Genomic DNA, 22,022 nt, shown 5'->3' with positions numbered 1-22,022 from the left:
TCCAGTTCGAGTTGTAGTGATGGAGCTGTTACTGTTTGTGAACTAGTTACGGAAGTTGCGATCAGTATCGGTTCAGTTAATTTCAATTTTAACAGAAGATTTGGCTGTGTGCAGAGTCGCTGCAAAATCTTTCCCAAAGCACTTGACTGATGGACAAAAGGAATTGCGGTTTGAAGTTGCTCAAGACATGATGGAATGTATTCAGAATGACCCAAACTTTCTAAAAACAATTATAACTTGTGAGTTGTGATGAGTCATGGGTGTACGGGTATGATCTTGAAACTACAGTGCAGTCTTCTCAGTGGAAACAATCAAAGCCATGCTGACTGTTTGTTTTTAATGTAATGGAGTAGTCTTGAGTACCCACTTCTGAGGGACAAAACATTACTCAAGAGTACTAGCTACTTAGAAGATCTACGCCGCATGCTCGATGCAGTGCGTCGCAAGCGTCCCGATTAATGGGCCACGATGAACTTCAAATTTCAAATTCATGTTTCATGCTTATTTTTGATCCTATTTTAATTTATAAAGAGATTCTGAACATCTACAGGAAAATAGCTTTCATTTTGTACCAACCGTGAGTAATTTGTTCCAATTCCAGTTGTACGGCCAGGCTAGCTTTTACAAAAGTTTTTTAATATATAAGATAATCTAAACTCAAACTATTAACTTTTCTGAATCTTACCTTGTCTCCCAAGCCATATAGACTCCCACTATCAACAGTAGACCCTTGTAAGCGTACAGAGCTCCGAGCCAGCTGTGAGTGAACTGCGACCCGCATACTTCGACCTGTAGAGAACATGTTACTGGAGAGAACATATTTAGGGACCAAACTTGCTTACAGTTTTCATAGTCATTGTGGTAAAATAAAATGAGGATCACTTAGGTTTTTCGTTTAAGTATTTTGAGAAGCCAAACAAACTGGCTAAGGACAATAAGGAACAAATGTACAAAAGGGTTCCAGAGAGTTCCTGGGCACCCTGTATATTTTCAAATTTAGTAGGACTTGAATAACTGATAAATACGAAGAAAAGGAGTAATTATTATGAACAATTAATTGCTTTTCTTGGACTCCTCAAGTAACAAAGATGACAAAATAAACAGTTCAATCCGTCCACCATTTCTTGTACCAAATTTGTTCAATGGTCTATTTCAGCCACACATGGCAAAAACTTCTCCAGTAGCTGTCTGGACACACCTCTTAGATAAACCAAATCCTTTCTCAACATGACAAGTTTAATTCTACCAAACATTTTACGAAATGGCGCATTCAATATCCGATTGCACCCATTTAGAGTACTATAATTTAGTTGGTTGTTGGTGGTAACTCACTGTACCTGAGGTTGGTAGACGACGCTGCGGTCTATGGAGCTGATCTCCAGGGTGAGATTTCTAAGTTGTCTTTGCATCGGGTCTACAGCGACCCACAATGTGACTATCAGTCCGTCTATTACGAGCAGAACACATATCAGGGAGATCAGCTGGGTGTCTTGCAGGAGCTGTCGAGCATAAAAAACAATCAGCGTTTTCGTTAAAGAGGTTTCGAGGTTTGACGGCCCAATTTATCCTTGCATTGTCCACATAGACCTGATTGTGGAACTTAACCAGCAAAGGATGACAAAGCAAACTAGGATGAGGATGTATTGGAATTGCACTATTGTTACTATTTCCAACTACAGTACTTCAAAATAAAGAAATTAAGCATCTCTAGCATAAGATTACTTGATATTGGATCCTCAGGAATGAGCTGTCTTATAGTGTTCTTTTTTTAAGTAACCATTTGAATATTTATTTATTTAATAATAACATTAATAATAGGATCCTAGTTCCAAGAAGAAGAAAATATATGGTGGGTTTGGATTCATATATGATACCTATAGTTGTTTTACCCTTTTTTGGAACTGACTGAAAAAGAATAAAATAGCAAAAAGTTTTGTTCTTTAACGCTTTGCCAAAAAACTTAAGGTAAAGAACAGGATTAATTTCTTTACTTGTTTGGGCAACAGTAAATGATTGCGTGATTGAAACTCACCTTATTTTTCACCACTCCACTAGCACTCCTAGTAAATATTCTATGTACTCTATAGGTTTTGGTAAACATTGATCCGAAGGCCAAAGAAAACCCAGCAGACAGTAGGTACACCCTTGCCTAAAACAAAACATCATTAAAATTGATATGTTGTGACAGTAAACAAAACCTCTTGATTCTCTCCTTCTGTCTCTATGTGTGTTAAGTTATACCTATTATCTTGAGTGAGTTTTCTCATTTGACATTTATAATTCAAAATGTCTTTATATGAAAATGTTATTAGGTAAGGGTTTGATAAATCTTTTAAATACTTAATTAAGGTAAAAGTAACTACTGGAGTTATATGGTGCATTACAGGCAAGGGGAAATCTGTCATGCAGCTGTAGAACAAAGTTTCGGATTATCAATCATGTTGTCAATAATAAGAGTTAAAAAAAAAAAAAAAAAAAAAATACCGTATGCAGATATTACTAGCGTTTTAAGTTTTTTTTTATTTTAACAGTTATTTTTTATAGGTAACAAAATAACTCCTCATCTAAACAAATGACATTACTAACTGTATCAAAATTAGGGATGTCTCGATTCTCGATACCTCGATATCTCGATACTTGAACGTTGTATCGGTATCGAGGATCAATGGTCTAAAATTCATGCCCATATCGATACCTGACACGTCTGCAAATAAGATCCCACATTCAGCAAATTACCACTATTTCTGCGGTACCAACTGTTTGGGAGCGTCAAATTTCCAAAAATATTTTTACTTAGTAATTGTAATTAATTTTAAAAAACATAACAATGTCCGAATTTCTGTCATAATTAAATCTCCATATAGTGTTAAAACTAGTTTTTACCTAAGTAATTCCAAAAATGTATCTGGAAGAGGGGTCAGCGAAGCTGTAGGTTGCCAGGGAGGTAATCATCCTAAACAGAGGCCTGGATAGTTTGACCAATAATAACTAAAAACAAAATTATGTAAATGTTTCGTTTAAGTAAAAATGTGATTACCGTGCAGACAGTAGGGAAGGCAGCTTTGGTAGGCAGTGTGTTATGATCAAGACCCAGCAGAATAACAGCCATGTATACCAGGATGGAACCAACAACTGCCATGTTGTTGAGCCTGGGACTGGACAGCTTTATGTACCTGCAATTAAAAATACATATGCACCGTCTCATAGATAACATATGAATTTATTAATAAAGCTAGGTATTCCCAGGCCCAGAATGCAGGGAGCTGTGATCGGAGAAGCAATTTAAATGGCTGTACGCTCTGCTTCTAGTAAAACGGTACCAATGACCTAAGACAAGTGGAGAGCGGATTTCACACTCCATGATCCCCTTCCGCCCCCAGGAAAACCCTAAGAAAACAATATTTGCATGCTAATAATAGTTATGACATCATAACGTTTGTTGAAAGTCAGTTTTTCGTGGTAGTTGAATTAGATGTGGTATATAGTGAATGAGGTGAAAATTGATAGGGCAGGATTTAAAAAAATTTAATCACTATAACAAAAATAATTTAGAATTTTCAGCCTAAAATATAAAAAAAAAACATTACACCTTCTTGTATGTTGGCTCCATTTTTAAAAATTTTTAACTTATTTATATAAATGTTTTTGTAAACCTGAACATGAGGGGTTTTTAATACAATTTTGTTATTTTTAATTTACAACAATAATTAATCAATTTAACCTTAGAAAGTAGAGGTAAAAAGCTGCAGGTTTACTGTACCCTCAATACTCTTGTCAAAAAACAAAATCAAAGTATGAATGGCAAATGAGTTCAGAAAAAGTAAAGATATCTTGCACATATTTCGTACTGACTACGGCCAGCTTCTTTGTGTAAAAACATTGTGTAATATTTTATTTTATTTTCTACCTTAACATCTCTTACAATTTCTTACACCAGTCAAAAATACAAAAAATTGAGGGGCTTAAATTCCATTCCCTTAAAAGCCTTTGCAATAGAAATGCCACTAGCATAGACACTAACAAGGAAACAAACATCATTACTTGAGCCTGCGGAAGTACAGGTTGAAAGCGAGGAAGCCACAGGCCAGTGTTATGCCCACGGAAGCTAGGGATGTGACTATTAAGAAGGCTGCAGGTTGGATGGTGACCACCCGCAGTTTGAACACTCGCTTGGCGATGGGAACATGGTCACCCTGCCAAGCTATCCTCTCACAACCAGCACAGTGGAAGTCTAGTATGGGGGTGGACGGGTCGTACAGCGCTACTCGCACCACCTTCCCGTCTGGAACATAGTGAAGTGGCATTAAGTAAAACCTAAAATTACAATATATTAACAATGGTAGGTCCACGTCACTATTTAACAAAATTTAATCAGTTCTATTACAAATAATTTTTTTATTAAAAGCCTTTCTATTCAAGGAATACTGACAAATTAAATTAAAACATAATGCAATATGCCAACATATCTCCTAAATTAGTGTACGATTCTAAAGAATGTAGACTAAAACGTTTAAATTTTCTGCTTTTACTTTAAAACAAGAACCATCTTGAAACGGGAAATCCCAGTGACATCAAGGTGACGTAGAAGTTGCGTGCGAGGTTATCTCATACAGAAATTTGCTCCAATTAAAAACTAATAAGATAAAATATATCGTATTCTCAACCTCGTTTCCGTTATCAGGTATTTTCTGATATATTTTATCTAATTGGTTTTTAATTGGAGCCAATTTCTGATAAGAGTTAACTTCGGAGTCAAGAATGGCGCGCGACTTCTGCGTCATCTTGATGTCCCTGGAATCCCCTGCTTCAAGGAACTTTTAGTTACTACTAACTATCATTCAGTATTGTCAAACGTCTCTGTTTTATCATAATTTTCAAATTACTCTAAATAATTCTGTATTTACAGTAAATTATATAATTATATAGTTACATATAATTGTATAGCTTTAATTAAATTTGTATAGTATTTTATTTAGATGTTAGAGCAGTTGTTTTTATTATATTTCATTTTGTTAGATGTACCTTGTACTCTATGGAATGCTGATACGCCAACTCTATCTGCTCCATAAAACGAAACTGGACCCTGAAAAATAAATAATAGACTGAACAAAATATTTTCAATTTATGCACATGTACATTTATTTAAACACAACCCCGTTTACAGGGATGTATAAAATATAATAAAATTATATTAATTTTATGCAATAAAATTAATAACCATTGAATCAAATGAAAATGAAACCTTCATTACAGTTTCTCATTAGCACATTACATTTACAATTCCATTTTGAATGCAGAACTTTATAGTTATTGTCATGTGTACAGTTCAAAATGCACACTATGATGTAATAACAGAATTTAATTACTATGTTATGTGCTTAGTGAGTGCTTCATGGCAGAGACATAAACTTAATACCAGTATTTATCTGTATATCATAAAGGTATAAGCTAAAAAAAATTCTAAAACTTATTAATGTTTCCAAAATACTTAGCATGCACATAAACACACTATAAATTTATGTGAATTGTTATGTTTTATCATTATCAATTTGTTTTTGAAATTGATAACCAATAATTTAAAACTAGTTGCTTTACTCGGGTTTGCAAAAGGAAGAGTACACAAAACAGAATAGAATACACAGTTCTTTAGATCTACTGAATGAAATAGTTCAGTCATCTTAGAAACACAACTTAATAAAACTCCTTAGTGTAATCAAATTCAAACTCGAGAAAGGGATTTAAATTTCCCTAATGTTCAGTTAAAATAATAACATATCTAAATATTAATTTGAATTAATAATTGTAAGTGGTACATATTTTGACAACTTTTAATTTATGTGTTTAAAGCTTTCAATCTGTTGATTATCAGTTATACGAGTACGTATACACCTACTAATAATTATATATTTATTTAATTATATTCTTTTTTTTCCAACAAATAATTGTTGACTTTTATTTTATTCATTTGACAAATTGTCAGTTTACACAGTTTTTTTTTTTCAAAAATGTTTAAACACTGGAAATTACAGCCATTTATTTTTCTTTTGCCTCAATATTTATCCAGTTCAATATATTCATTTTTTAAATTTCAAATCCATACGATACCTAATGTGCAAATTTTGTTGTGCATTTTTCAAACAAGATTTCAAACGTCACAGAAATGTCGGAATGTTCTCACCGATATGCCAGAAAAGCTGAGGTTGGCCATGGCGTTGAACAACCTCAAAGCCATGTGTTTCTCAGAGTAATCAAACATGGAGAGATTGAGGTGTGAGTTCCTCAAAGCCAAAGCTATGGCCCATACAGCATCATAGGTCTGGTGGACAAAGTTACTGTGGGGAGCTGGTAGTGATGATAGGAACCTCTCATTTCTCTGTAACAAAGAGAGTGGAGTAGTTTATAATAATTTAGTCTGCGAGTACTTAGAAACATTAAAGTTAATATGTAATTTACCTTGCCATGAAAACTTTTTAGTTTGTCAGTAAAAAAGTTTGTGTAGGCCAATATTTATCTTCTTGATAAAATACCACTTCATTCACTGATAAATTTAAGTGACAAAACACATTTAATGAATGCAAAAAATCTTCACCAAGATGTAATAAAGAATATTTTCCTCATATATAATAGTTTAATACATCGTATTGTAATGCTAAAAAAGCATTATAATCAAGAGTCCATTTCGCTTGTACTTTCGTTATGGTATTTTCCAACCGTATTAGGGATTGAAGGGGATGCAAAATGACGGATTTATGAGTATTGGTTTAAATTGTGCAACATATTCTCATATTGTTTGTATTTATTTATATTATTTATATGCTAAGAGGTCATTTAACTATATTACTTTCCCTTCCTATGGAGAAAGTATTGTTTTCGTTATTTTTTATAAGATGAGTTTTGGGAGAGAATCCGTACCTACCCCTGAATACAAAAATGTGTTGGGATATATTTGGATGATCTGGATGGACATTGACGCAATTTGGTATCTGGGTACTTATTCATGGCTTTTGATTTTTAAAATTTTGATTTTTAATGGTGATCTCTTAGGTAAAATCTATAAAAAAACATAAAAATTGGAAATTCACAAAATCAGCTCAGATAATTTTGATAAAATTTTTTTTATCATGTAACTTTTTTTTAAACGAAATGGTACAGCCACTAAAGCTGTAAAAGTTTATTGAAACTCAAAGGTTTTTTGCAATTTTTATGATTTTGCCTACAAAATATCCAGTTTTTTTAGGTTATTGACAAGGTAATGGGCGTCTATTTACTAAGTTTTGTTAAGATTAAAAATGATACTAGAAATTAAATCTATGGCATTTTAAATTCATTGGGAATAAAAAAAAAAATTAAACATTTATTTGACAGTAGATTATGACAAGGGGCGTGGCTCGTTTAGTGAGTTCAGTGCATAGCTTTATGACCTCAAGGTTTGGGATCGAAACCTGCCAATTACCAATGGCTTTTATGTGTGATAGTACCTAGACTCGGTGGTTAGGAACCCACATTTCGTTGTAGTCAATTAACCATCTACAAAACTAAAGGAGAAGTCTTTCAGGTGAGGAGAACAATCTCTGTAATTGAGAGCTCTTTCTGAAAGACACACAATAAAACATTATTCATACTATTTATTTAATGCAACATTGGCTCAAAGAACACGGTAGCTTTTTCAAATATTTTAAAATTAAATACATTTGCATGAAAAATAAAATTCAAAGAAGAGAAAATGTTTGGTTAAAATATAAATTATTGTATTTTTAACCCTGGAGAAAAATACTCATTTCGTCAAAACAATAATTTGTAAAATTAACAGGCTTTCCAAGAAATAATTTATACTTTATTATAGGTCACAGTGAACAGTGCAGTGTATTCCTATGCATTCAGATGTTTGAATGTTTTTGCTACAGCCCCAGTGATGACAGAAGTGCTTCAACATTGGTTTATCCATGAATTATTCATAACAGCATTGACATGTTCCAACATGGTACAAGGGATTGTGTTTGACGTTCGTAACTTAAAAATGGTTTGCACGTATCACAAATATAAACTTATATTCAACACTGTGCAATTTCCAAATAAATTTTAATATGATATTTTACTGATTTGGTTTTGTGTAGGCATATGTAGTTTAGAGAATAAGCATATTGAATATATTTTGTTATCCATTTTGTTGATGAATTGGAAACTGTTATAGATTTTATAGCAATCAATTGTTGATATTACCAGTACAACATTTTATAATGAGTAAAATATTTGTGTTGGAACAAATAGAACATTTTGAATTGACCCGAAGTAAAAATAGTCATTTATATTGTTTATAGCTGTTAGAAGCAAATATACAAAGTTGTTCTTAAATTAAAGTCTCCATCCAGCTATGAAAGCTGGTTCAAATCTTAGAATATTGACAAGTTCTTGAAGGTATTAGTTATATATTGTACGTATATCTGGAAAAATGCAGTTCTGAATTTAATACAATTTTAGCTGAATACAACCAATAGAACTGGATACTAGATGTAGGTTAATACATTTAAAATAATTAATGCTGTTTACGTTAAAGGTTTTCTATTAAAAATTTCAATTATATTATTTGAACAACCAAATAATTACCAAACTATGTTTGAAAAAACTAGGGACATTTTGATTAAAAATGTAAAATGTTAATATGACCAAAAGACACTATATTATTGTTAAAAATCAGTGAACAATTTTCTTTGTCAAATATTTGACAAAAAAGTGACAGAAATATTTTTTTGCAATAATCTTTCATTTTGCAAAACTTTTGAGCAAACAGAGTTTGGAAATATTCATTAACATTAATATACCGCTCGGTCCTGTAAGTAGAGATTTCATCTATACGTGCCAATTGTGGTCAATTATTAATTCAAAAATAGAACAGAGCAAAATTAGCCACTCGAAGAGAATAATATGTCTACAAAAGATATAATATTTGTGTATATTTAGGGATCAGTCCAGTATAAATTGTGTTGCACGCACAGCGAACAAATGACACAAAAATGCCTTCATGATCGACGAGTGCACATTCCTGATCGACGATCAATCAGGCTCATGACGTCACGGCCGCCACCTGTGGATGAATGACGGATGTGCGAGTCAGTTCCGTCATCAATTTGGTTTGACAAGCCGTGCATTAGGGCAGTGGAGGAGAAAAACTGTGGATGTTTTACGGCTAAGATATTATATTTAATCGTGTTTTTATAGTTCATTTAAAATTCTGGCAAATAATTACTGTATTTATGTTAAGCTACTGTATAAGGTTGAATGCTACGTTATAATTATTTTGCAATTTCTTGAGGTTGGATTTACAGCCTTTTTTTTCCTTGGAAGCTAGGCACGAGCCTGGGATTGTTTTTCACATTACTTCAGGCTAGACCTAGGGGTTGCGGCATTATCATTTAGATAAAATCCATTGGTGACTTGACGGGGATCGAACCCGGGACCTCACGGACTGAAGTCCCGCGCTCTAACCATTACGCCAGCTCGCTCCCCAGGATTTACAGTAATATGATTGTAAAGTTGGTTGATAAGAATGGTTAGTTCAATGGTTTGGCATCCCAACGAAGGCAATTTTATCTTAAAGGAAAAATTAAGACCTAATTTAAAAGTGGGAAAATTTAAACTAACATAATAAATAACTATAGAAAACGTACCTCACAGTCAAAAACTAAAATCCAAGTTATAGGACATAGCATAGTTTACACTTTAAGCTTATGAATAGAGAATTGAGCCCTAATATGAATGAAAGAAGGATCCAGTATATCAATACTTTTTAGCTCTTCTGTATTCTGTCTTACTTCACTCGCTAGAAATTGGAATTGAGGTAATTGTTGTTTAGTTGACACTAAATTTTCTCATAACACTGTTCTAATTGTAACCATCATTTCTTAAAAATTCAAGTAAGATACCAAGCCTACAGGGTTTTGGCATACGTATTAATCTACCGGATATTATTTGCTTAGCATACTTTCATTGATACATCTAGAAAATTAATTTTTGCCACCCATTGATTCAAAGTACCTATAGTATTTGTATTTGAACATTCCATTCAATAAAATTGAACTGTGCCCTTCAAAAGGAAAAAAATAAATGTTCATGAACATTTTGAATCTTAGATAAACCATAGATTTTACTACTTTAAATTCTTGGTATTTTATCCTATGAATATTGCGAGTCTTAAAAAACCAGAATAGTTTTGAAGTGACTGTATTCAACCACTCTGCACCAGTTCAACAGTGCTATGCTTGACTCACCAGTCCAGAGACAGAAGGCTTGTTGCCTACGATGGTGTTATGGCTGGACACTATGATGAGACCCTCCACAGCCGCGGCCATGTTTCTAGCTGGACACAGAGTCTGGTTACGCCACCATTGCTGACCACTATCTGTGTCTCCATGCAGCATCCACACATAGTCCGCTCCGAACATGCCAAGTCTGTAGGCCTGACAACACATGGTTAAGGTATATTAAGCAAATGCAAATTTTATTCAAGATCTAATACATATTTTTGTGCGTACGTAAGCTTTTGCTGCCCATTTGATTAGGGACGTAGCAGTCAAAAACGCCAAGGCACTCCTTGCTTTGTTTGGCATCTCCTTGAACATACCTAAGGCCCATGTGGATTGGTAAGGCTACATACCACAAACTTCCTAAAAATATAATTGTGTCAATTCCCGTTAAATAAAATGAAATACTAATTAAATTTTTTTTTTTAGAAACAAATTTTGAGTTTACTTTGCTAAATACAGTTCTTCAATGGAATATACCAATACAAGATACCCATATTTTTGTTTCCAAGGTATATATATATATGTATATCTTTTTTTGGTGACCATGCCAGGAGCATTTAGAATATATGAATTATACATGATTTTAAGGGAAAGTGGCTGAATCTGAATCATTTACAATTTTGTGGATATTCCGGGAAATGGATACTTCTCCAACAAAAATTTTATGCCACTGATGTACTGATGTATATTTGTTTCCTTATCAAACCTTCAACAGCACCTTTTACTTTTTAAAAATCCTTTTATATCAAAAGAAGTGCCTGGTGGTGGTCAGTATCAATATTGGTAGGAATTTGTGTTTCATTTATCATTTATTGAAATTTAAAGGTTATTTGGGCCAGTTTTGGACAAAATGTACCGATAAATTAAATCTTGGCATTGTATTAAATCTGTATTTAGATTATAACACACATTAGGTACATCACTTTGTTCCTTAAAAGAACATTATTAACATACTTATAACTTAAATAAAATCAAACTATATCAAGTTATTATAGTAGCAGGCTTTGAAGTACTCACCTCACAAAATATTTTCGGAGCAACTCTATGGGAAAAACTTCCGATTATTATTCTTGTATCGAGTTCCTGGGAAAATATTTAGATTATGACATCTGTGATTGCATCTTTAGAAAAAATAGAGTATCAGTAATATACAAATAGAAAGTGATTATTTATTATTTAAAAACTTGGTTTGGGGATAATCAGTATTCAAACTTAAGAAACTGTAGAGAAAATTGTTCTTCGTTTCCTCTACAGTTTAGTAAGATTGAATATTGTTTAGCCACAAACAAAGTTTATAATTTGAATCGCATCTACGTTGTTCGCATTTCGCCTTTTCTTTTCCCCCAAGTATCGTACTTCAGGACTAAACAAAGTAGGCCAACATGTAATCCATTCTTATTCACTAAAACCACGTATTTATTTTTACAAGAAATATTTTGATTGGTACTGTTAGCTTGAATGATGTTTAACAGTGTTGACACAAAATACGTATATATTTATATTTTTACAATGAAAAAGAAGACTCTTCATAAGGCCTTTGTAGGGAAATTTATAGCTTTGATTGTTTGTCTTGTCATCCAAAAACGTTTTTTTTTTATTGAAAGGTGGAAACTCAATAGGTTGATTGACACTATTGATAATTGGTACTAGTGAGGTATTTCTTTTATTCATTACCGATACTTGCAGTATCATTATCACCCTGTAGGCGTTACTAAATGACCACTATACATACTATAAGTCATTGGACGGAATGAAAGTTAACAACATATTACTAATGACATCAAATTCATTTACCTTTGTCCAATTCAATAAATTTATTAAAGGTTAAAAAAACCAAACAACTAAAACTTTTCAATAAGTCCATGGCACTTAATTATTTACAGTTATATTGCGTATTCGTTTATTCCAGTATCAGTGAAAACTATGGGACCAGCTAAAGCTTGAAATTGGCCAAGTTGTACTTGAGTGTTTAATTCAGTTGAGCGTTCAAGAGTGAATAACGAACCTATGAACGTTGTAGTTAAGATACAATCTCAACTCTCAACTTAATTATTGCAGTCTCTAATTATCCTGGCGTCTCTGTGAGTAAATGAACGTTTATTTATGTAACTTGTAGATTAGCGTGTGTTTCAACGCCAATTAGACTACAAAATTAAATGTAGGATTGGGGAAAAATGTTTAATTACAATATCTAATCAATTAAAATTATTGTAGGTCGTATTTATGTTAGAAACTTAATTAGAGCACATCGCTATCTAGTTAACTATTATAAAATGTTAACTAAATAAAATTTTTTATAATTTTCGATTTGTGTTTCTTACGTAAAACGATTGAAAGTGTCATTACTCAATATGGAATAGATACAATTTAAAACCCGAAAGTATTCAAAACATGACAAACTCAGTTCTACAATAATATATTGCATGCATCCATCCGACATTATGACATTTGTATTACTCACGGATATTAGAACAGATAACGGTATGGACCATAAACATTAACAAATGGCCTTACTGGCTTGAATATACGATAGTCTTGTATAAACACAACAGTAATAACAATAAAATATGATTTGGAAGTTTTTGACAGCTTCATTTGAATATTAATATGAACGATAATTTTTTCTATGTTTTCTAGTGTTTTTCTCTCTCTAGTCAATTGTTTTGTGGTTTCGGCATATAACGTATTTTTAAATCAGGTTAACCATTAAAAAATATGCATGCAATTTATTATTTGTTGACGTTTGTTTGAACATTTATTTACATGACACTACACTATTTTGACGAACTTCCCATGCAAGGATTTAGTCCAGAAAACAGCTGTTTGCCGCCAACTTAATCATATGGGGTTTCTTGCGTAATACTGTACTGTAATGAGTTTTACCGGACACCAATCAGCTGATTATACTGTATTTGGGTAGCAATGAGTGGCTATAACAAAATCATAACCTCTCTTAGAGGTTATGACTAGTGATTGTTAGTCCTTTAGTTGGTGGTAATGTATAAGGATTTCAACATATTTAGTAGTATGGCGTAAACTGTCGTACGTCACTCGTCCAAAATGTGTTTACCGGACTCGTATGGTAATCCCGTACTCGATTTTGTCTCGCACGGGAACGACAACTCTCGTCCGGTAAACACTTATTTTCAGGACTAGTAACGTAATATATTATTTGCACCTATTTAATTTCAAACCGTAAAGAGGAAAGGACAAATCTATGTAAGTTTGAGTGTTAATAGGTTTTAAAAGTTTAATTGTACGTATTGTTTACGTTACCTTAAGTAGGTTTAGCTGTTCCTTGAAGTCAGTTTCGGCAAATGTAATGGTTGCCCTGCAAGTAATATTGGCCTGCTCTAGCTGGGTTACCAAGTCGTTCACAGCCTGAAAACAAATAAATTGTTCAATAATTACTCACGAAAAAATCCAGAACTAACTTAAAAAATGCACAAGAAAATTGTTGTACGAGTTCCAATTGACACCGCCCGAATCAGAGTAAACTCAAATAAACTTATGAATATAAATTACTAATTGAAGTTTAATTTTATGTTTTTATAAAAACATTGGGCAAAACCACCACGAAAGTACAATATCTTTTACATTTATTGGTTAGTCACACTAGGGATTGTATGGTTATTGAATTAAATTACTAATTCCATTTATTTTGTTTTGTCACCTCTTTACATCTTAGGCCGCTGGGTTCTGGCCCAGAACTGTTTTACGCATTAGGCCTACTTCAGTCTAGACTAGGGGTTGCGGAATTGTCACATCTAACTCCATTAGTGACTGGCAGTATTTGAACCCGGGACCTCGGGCTACAACTCCCCGTGCTCTACCTCTATGATCTAAACTATGACTAAACTGTAATAATTATATTTAAAATATATACCACATCTTGTGTGATAGAAGATCAAAAGCAATAGCCCCACAAGTTTGGGTAACTTGGACTTAATTAGTGGTTACAGTTTCATCAACTGAATCTGAGTGCAATTCAGTCACAGAGGTCCAAAGTGGGTGTTTAATCTAAAACCACTGACATTTTAAACCGAGTAACACACCTCACAACATTATAACCAATCCCAGATTACCCTGCTAGTTTTGAGGTAATTTTACACGAAATGTAATTGGTATGACTATGTTATATATAAACTGTATTTATGACAATTAGTTTTATTAGCTTTTCAACTTGACGATTTTAATAATTTGTAGTGTATTCTTGGGGTGCTACTAAATATTAAATTGTTAATTAATTACTAAAATAGTTCTAAAATATTTTTACTTTACAGTTAACATGGTGGAAAAATAATTGGGATTGTGATACTATGGAGGTTGTGTTTTTAAACACTAAAACGTTAAAAGTTCAAATCTTATTGGACGAAACGGTAACATAAATAAACAGTTCCAATGTATCATACCAAATATCTCTGACAAACAGAACCGTGGCCGCTCACAGGGAAAAAACAAACTCAGTGGGTGTGTTCGTCAAATCATCATATTTCTGCTGTGCGTTTGTTTTCATTGGCAAACGCTATTCGGTTTCTGTTTACGCTAGTATTGTTCTATTTGACAAATAAAATATTACTTTGTGCCAAAGTGACAGTTCGTGCATTCAGTAATCACATTACTTATTACATTAGAACACTGAATACATAATATTTATTGAAAGCAATAACGTAAATGATTCGAACACATTCTAGTGCATAAAATTTTGTTCAGTATCTGCTTAAATAATACTTTGAAATTATTATTCACACTTGTATGTAAAAATATATGATTTGTCAGAGCTAATGGCTTTAACAAGAATTATGTCATTTCAAGTTCTGCATGTGTGCCACTTCTCGTGTTATAAGAAAGTAATTCAAAAGCCAATAAAGTTTATAGTGAGAAAATTAATTACTAGTACGTATATTTTTAATTTATTAGGAACACCTTTTTGTTTAATCTCAGTGCTTCCTGGCAATTAACACTTTATAATTGGAGCATTGAAAAATTTCTTAAAAAGTAACATAGTATGATCGCCCCAAAATTTCACATATAGACAAGGTTTTCACTCTTCTGGATCATTACCCATGTTATGTTGAATATTCTGAAATCGTATCTTTCTGCTTTACCTTTCAAACTTTTAACTGTTTACTCCGACGACCGATTTTCAAGACTGTCTTTGGTATTTTTTGTCATTTTATCATTCCCATGCATCGTTTCATATTAATGGGATTCAGAATAGCCTATATTATAAAAGTCGTATTTTTGATAACCTGATGCCCAAAATATTAGATAAGGGGGAAACAATTCTTTTTCGCAAGCTCGGTAACAATTAAATAAATACATTATGTATTAGCTGAACTAAATTTTAATATTTGTTGGCTGGAACTTTTTTGAAAATATTATATCCAAGGGGGCTGACGCCTTTTAAGCGTTGGTTGGGATGTCAAATTATGAAGGTAAAAATGATTAAAAGGGTGTAAATTGAATTAGGTGTTCGGGATTTAAGTTGAAACTGGTGATCCTCAAAGTACGAGGAAATAAAATGTTAAAACCCCTACATGTATCTCGGGCCTTGAAAGAGCAGGTCTTGTTTAAAAAAAATTGTGTAGCAATAGGTTATATCATGTAGTATAAAATCACATGGGGTGAGGTTTAGGGGTTCGTCGACCAGTGTAAATTGGTTACATAATTTTATTTCAGTTGGCTACAGTGGTTTATAAAACAGTCGTTTGTGAAATAAATGCGTCTTATCGTCTATTTAGTCCAGGCTATTGGAGCCAAGCTGATAATGTCAAAGGTACAAAAAATGTAGTCCATTGATTTCGTAACAGGGTTCTCACGTTTTTTTTTAAATTCCAGTGACAATTTGCTGTATGATGAGGACTTTGTTGTCCCTTTCCCGACCTAAAGTCTACCTACAAAAAAAAATTAAAGGTCTCGTAGATAGGCTAAAAAGAACAAATAAACTTTACACTACTATCTTAACACTGTTATGGTTTTAGTTGTGGCTGAAGTGCAGAGAAATCTCTCATTACCTGAGGAACCGATTCAGTTTTGAATTCTACAAAGGTATAAATATTTCTTAAAATGGACCGGGATCACTGTGTCAAAGAATCATCACATTGCCTAAACACATTGGTTACATCCGATATTTGAACCTAAACCAAAGAACAGAAGTTTCCCGTTCAAACCCAACCATTACACCAGCTGCGTTTTAAGTCAGCCTAGCCACCGACCAGTCTTCATAGTAACAAAGAATTGCAAGTAATATTCAGCTAAAGTTGTTGACGATCACTATGACAACCACGAAAGTCTACAAATTATGTTTGTTGACAAAGACAATGATGATTTGTATGGTGGATAAAATGTACATACCAAAGTGTAGTCGTCCTCATTTTGACTCAGAGCTGTGACAGTCTCCCATCTGAACCTGGTGAGGAAGGCTAGCCTCGCTGGGTTGTGGGACGAGTCTGGAGCTGCTGTGCGGTAGAACAGGGGAAACTCCCGACGATCACTCAGAGCGGGGGATAGGGAGCCGAACGACACCTGTAATGTGTAGAAATACACGTCAAAGCTAAAAATTTACATGAAATTCATACTGTTGAATAGTTGAGTGTGTATAATGTTCCTAGTGATATTATAAGGTCACCGGTTCGGCCCTAAAAAGTAAAAAGCTTTGTTGTTGTTTTTAACTGGCCCCAGTTGTCCTTGGTCATTGTTTTTTTATTGTCCTGTCTGAATAAACACATAGGGTCACTAATAGATGTCTGATTCATTTCAAACTGGGTTTTGCCTTAAAATAAACATTCTGGTGTCGGTGTCGCATAAATAAAATGTATTCAATAGCCTACAGACACATCAGTCATTGGTCATTGCACTTTTAATTATTGATTCTAGCTGAAGGGCCAGCTGATTTTCAGCCACTAAAAAGCTACAAAATATATCTCATCCTTCCCAAACTCACATTGATATTATTGATCGAAAAAAAAACATCCAAGTACCGGCTAAAATGTATTTTCAAAATATCATCACTGTATCAGATATAGTCTACAATCACTCCATAATTCACTACAAAATTAACTTTGAAGACAATCTAGTTATTGTACTTGTTTATACGTGCACTCAGTGTTTCTATTGACGAAAAAGTTATTTGTAATTTGTATTTAAATGTTTATCAAAAAATATATGAAACAGCTATTGTCAATTTGTTGACACACTGCATTCATATTTTAGTTACAACGATAAAGTGTTATTTAATTTATAGAGTATAAGGTGTTTATTATAATATATTAACTTTATTAGTTTATAAAAGTAACATACGTATACTAATATATTCCTTCATTAAGTTGAGTAATGGAAAGGGGCTAATTCTAAACTATTACCTTAAAAACTATCTTTAAGACGAAATAATGTAGCTTTCTGCACTGTAGAAGGGATAACCTTTTGGCAGAGCTATTGTAGAAGACACACGTCCAAATCGGTATAACAGACATCAAACTTGTTACATATTTTAAAAGTCTTAAATATCTGCTGATTAATTTAACAGGTTACTTTATAAAACATGGTGCAAATATATTAGACCATGCATTCCAGCTGTATGATTGTAGCAGTGAAAACACTGAACGTCCACAGAGCAAACTTAGTCGCAGCGATCTGGTTCTGTTTATTTTACTCTGTGTGTTTTGCGACAGAGAGAACAATGCGTGGGTTTAACTAACCGTTATATGAACAAATTTAGTAAAGTTTAATAGTTATAAAGGTTTAGTAGCTCAACTCGTGCTTTTCTACGGGAAATAAGCTTAAAAACCTAAGCGTTTGAAAACTGTGTCAAAAACATAAGTATTACCGATAATGAAAAAAAACATTCCATATACAATGGCAAAACATATTAGAAATATATTTATCATCGATGCATGTACAGGGAGGAAAAACGTCTAGGGACATTTAAGTATGTAAAAAAAATATAGAAAAAAACAATTAAACATGGCACAAAGTCACTGACCATTAAAATTACACATTATTCAGTGATACGCTACCATTTCAAGGGAACGGCCTGCTAGGAGTCAGAAAAAATTCTTTAATGTAAGCAAAGGACGATATGCATAACAAATTAAAGTTCTTTACTAGTAGGATACAATGCCACAAACATAACCGAATAATCGAGTCAAAAATGGTAGCCGTTCATAGATTTCTTGAATCTCCATTTTGATTCTTTGAACGGCAGTTTCAGATTCTGATTCAGATTCAGAAACACTTTATTCAAGATTTACATTTTACAAATATAAATGCAGAATGGCGTCAATAAATACAATTAATCCTATAAAATATTATCAAAATGCTCACTAAATGAGTAGTAGCATTTGCTTATTATAAATATTTTCAATTTCTTTTTAAATGTCTTAATAATACTAATTTCCATTATATCTTTAGGCAGAGAATAAAAAAACCTAGTACCTGCAGCAGTGGTTTTTTTTATTATAAAACTCTAAATTATGCCTCTGGATGGCTGGGTAGTTCCGATGCCGAGTATTATAATTATGTGTAATTCCCAATTTCGGAAGTGTATGTGTATTCATTTCACTTTTTAGATTAATTATAGTTTTATAAATATATAATCCATACACTGCAAAGATATTTAATTTAGCAAAATATTTTTTTGCCGATTGGTTTTCTCCTAAGTTTAATATGATACTATTCTTTTGTAAAATTAACATACTGTCTAAATTTTGAATGGTTGTTGCACCATATAATTCAATGCCGAATGCAATATGTGAGTTTATGTGAGCATAGTAAACTTTCAGTAAAACATTCAACGAGCAGAGTGTAGACAAGTTGTGCAGCATAAATATACCTGAACAAATTTTACTTTTTAGTTTATCAATGTGGTACAACCAAGATACATTTTGATAAATTATTAGTCCTAAGAATTTAGTTTGAGTCACTTGAGTTAAGTAATTGTTATCAATTTTTAAATGAGGTTTTAAAGCTTTTTTTGGGCAGTTGAAAAATTTACGTAATTGGTTTTCTCTGAGTTAAGCAACAAGTTTTTGCAAGATAAATATTCATATATAGATTCAAGGCTACTATTGCCTATATATTCAATGTCATTTTTTGATCTACCAGAAACTATTAAATTTGCATCATCAGCATAGATGCATAATTTACTGTTTACAGTAATTTTTTACTCAATTGTTCTTTCAATATGTATCTCAATTGCCTTTCTTGGTTATATAAGTTGATGTGCTGGGTTGACGAGGTTACAAAGGAACTAAGAAGAATGGAAACAGACCCGAGCAGACCTAGAGCTGGCAGAAGACAGAGGATCCTGGAGGCATAGTTGGCGAGGCCAAAGACCGCCTTGGTTTTCAATGGCCACAGGAGTAAGAATAATTAGGTAAGTAAGAATAAGACATTAACCTTCCTGGTTGTATTTTAAACTGTTTCTATTCATTTTACGGCAATCGAATGCATAGCTCAGTATGCAAAATAAACATAGCTATAGCTGTTTAGTTTCGTTACTGATTTTTTTACCAGTAAATAGATAAATAAAATGTGTTAATTGAAGATTAGTGATTTTCAATTATATTTTTAATTCTTACATACTATCATAGTCCTCAAAAGTTCTAATAAACCTATGCATTGCAAATTTGTAATAGGTTTCCAGTATAGTTATAAATTTTGAAATACAAACAGAATTTACCGTTAATTAGAATTCAATACCGGTTACTTCCATTAATTAGGGGAAATCTCTTTAATCACAAAACAATTTCGTTCAATTGTGCAACCTGCATAATACTCGGTGTTTATAAACATGTATTTCATAATCGGAGTGGAGATTATTGAGATATCAACTAATTAGTATTAGGGATGGAAACAAAGGTATAATGATTGACTATAGGATAACAACAGAATCCTGGTAAGAACATACATTTGTTTTGGTTCTATTAACTTTACCACACTGTTGTTACAAGGCTATAATTTAGACGAGAGAAACAAAATTGTTTCCCTTGTCTGTTGCTATATTGTCAGAATGCCACATACATTTTGATGTTCAATGTGTGCTACAGGGTGTCCCGTAACTCTCTACTGACCTTTTAAAATGCCATTTCAGGACTAAACACGAACTAAAATATCAGGCTTAAAATATCCACAACTCAAAAACTACCCATTTTATTACGTTGTTCTTTAGTGAATTCAAATTTTGTACATAGATTATTAATACTAATACTTATTTTAAGAAAAGGGTTAGTTTTTTTATTATTTTTAGTTTCAAAACGTCATTTAAAATCTTTGAATTTAAATAAAATAAACATCACACAGGTAAGCAAAACTACGTATGCTACTTAACTACTAATAAAAAAAACTTATTTTTTAAATAGAGAGTTTTATTTTACAATAAAGATTTATCTTCCAATTTGCAATTCACTACAAAACGCCTTTATTAAATAAACAATGGTTTTATAAAAATAAAAAATAAATGGCTAATCAGTTAACTTTTGAGTTTTTGAAATATTTCACTTGATATTTTTGTTCATCCAGGAATACAGGACACCTTTATATAAAATTTTAATATCAAATAAATTATTGTATCTGTATTTTTTAATGCATTAAAATAATTTTATTTATCTTCATCATACTAAACCCGGTTTTTGTTAAGTTTAACTAAGAAGTTTATTTACTGCGTATTATTAGTGACTATTTAATCACCATATATGGTAAAATAACTTTTAATATTGAAAACGAAAACCTTTAAGCTTGTTTGGACGTGTGTCTATATCTGATAATTTTTAAATGCAGAGTAAATCTATATCAATACTTTTTCAACTAAAATTTTCAGGGTGTGACTTACTGTCTAGTCGTAAAAACGGAGATTGTTTTATAAGGAATAGCGATAAAAAGAAATCGAACTTTTCATATACTCGACATAACATTCTATAGAATAATAGTCTTTACTAAATATGGCTTAAACAATTTACTGTGACTGATAATACAGATCGAATATGAATATTAAGATATATATTCACTCAATGTGGACGAACTGCGATCAGTTTTTTTTATAACTCAGGATTTTATAGAGGTGAGCGTAATTAAAAAATCTCCATGACAAAGTAGCTCTACTATATTTAATTCCAAACCAACTTTATTTTTGTAGCATTAAAAAAAGAGTTCTGCTGGAAACAGTTGCAGTATGCATAGTTTCAAAGTTTCTAGAGATTAAATAGTTCATTAGCATAGTTTATAAAGTCTCTTAGCAAACTCTTGTCATTAGGACACTGACAAACAAGAAACTTGTTACAATTTATGCTTTGGTCACAAAATGTTCACCTAACAGCAGTGTATATTAGCAATATGAATTTTCTTGTGGTAGCAAATTAAAAATGTCTAATTCTAATACTTAAAAATGTGTGTCACTACTGCTCTAAACTGTATACGTAGTTTTAAGCCAACTGATAATAGTACTTCAAATTATGTCATTGTTTATAGAATCATAATGATGTCTTATTTACTAAAGTGGAGATTGATGAAAATTAACGTATTAATTAATGAATAATAAATGCATCTTACAGCAGCGGTATTTATCTTATAACCTTGTGTTTTCATCCTGATTTATGGGAATTAAATTTGTAAATCCTTGTCTTCATATTATGTTTGAAATAATTATTGCTAGTATACAATTATTCTGTTGATTGAAAAGCCCTCGTGAATACGTTATAAGCTACAACAAGTCACTCAATTTGA

General features: G+C 32.3%; 1 protein-coding gene across 1 annotated transcript in view; it reads right to left on the bottom strand.

Moving 5' to 3' along the window:
* Positions 1-22,022, bottom strand: part of LOC128985293 (gamma-aminobutyric acid type B receptor subunit 2-like) — a 116,123-nt gene that overhangs the window by 5,736 nt on the left and 88,365 nt on the right. The window contains exons 3-13 of the mRNA XM_054404683.1: positions 16,659-16,829; positions 13,578-13,682; positions 11,319-11,384; positions 10,266-10,454; positions 6,179-6,373; positions 5,023-5,083; positions 4,042-4,282; positions 3,038-3,173; positions 2,033-2,149; positions 1,338-1,499; positions 686-789 (exon numbers count right to left, since the gene is read on the bottom strand). Coding sequence (XP_054260658.1) covers positions 686-789; positions 1,338-1,499; positions 2,033-2,149; positions 3,038-3,173; positions 4,042-4,282; positions 5,023-5,083; positions 6,179-6,373; positions 10,266-10,454; positions 11,319-11,384; positions 13,578-13,682; positions 16,659-16,829 — 1,547 coding nt within the window. The remainder of the gene's footprint in view (positions 1-685; positions 790-1,337; positions 1,500-2,032; positions 2,150-3,037; positions 3,174-4,041; positions 4,283-5,022; positions 5,084-6,178; positions 6,374-10,265; positions 10,455-11,318; positions 11,385-13,577; positions 13,683-16,658; positions 16,830-22,022) is intronic.

This window comes from Macrosteles quadrilineatus, unplaced genomic scaffold, assembly GCF_028750875.1.
Source record: "Macrosteles quadrilineatus isolate MER2022 unplaced genomic scaffold, UCM_ALF_1.0 Scaffold_2__2_contigs__length_208266976, whole genome shotgun sequence".
Classification (NCBI taxonomy): domain Eukaryota; kingdom Metazoa; phylum Arthropoda; class Insecta; order Hemiptera; family Cicadellidae; genus Macrosteles; species Macrosteles quadrilineatus.
Note: the sequence above shows the minus strand (reverse complement) of the source record. Positions and strands in the feature narration are given on the sequence as shown.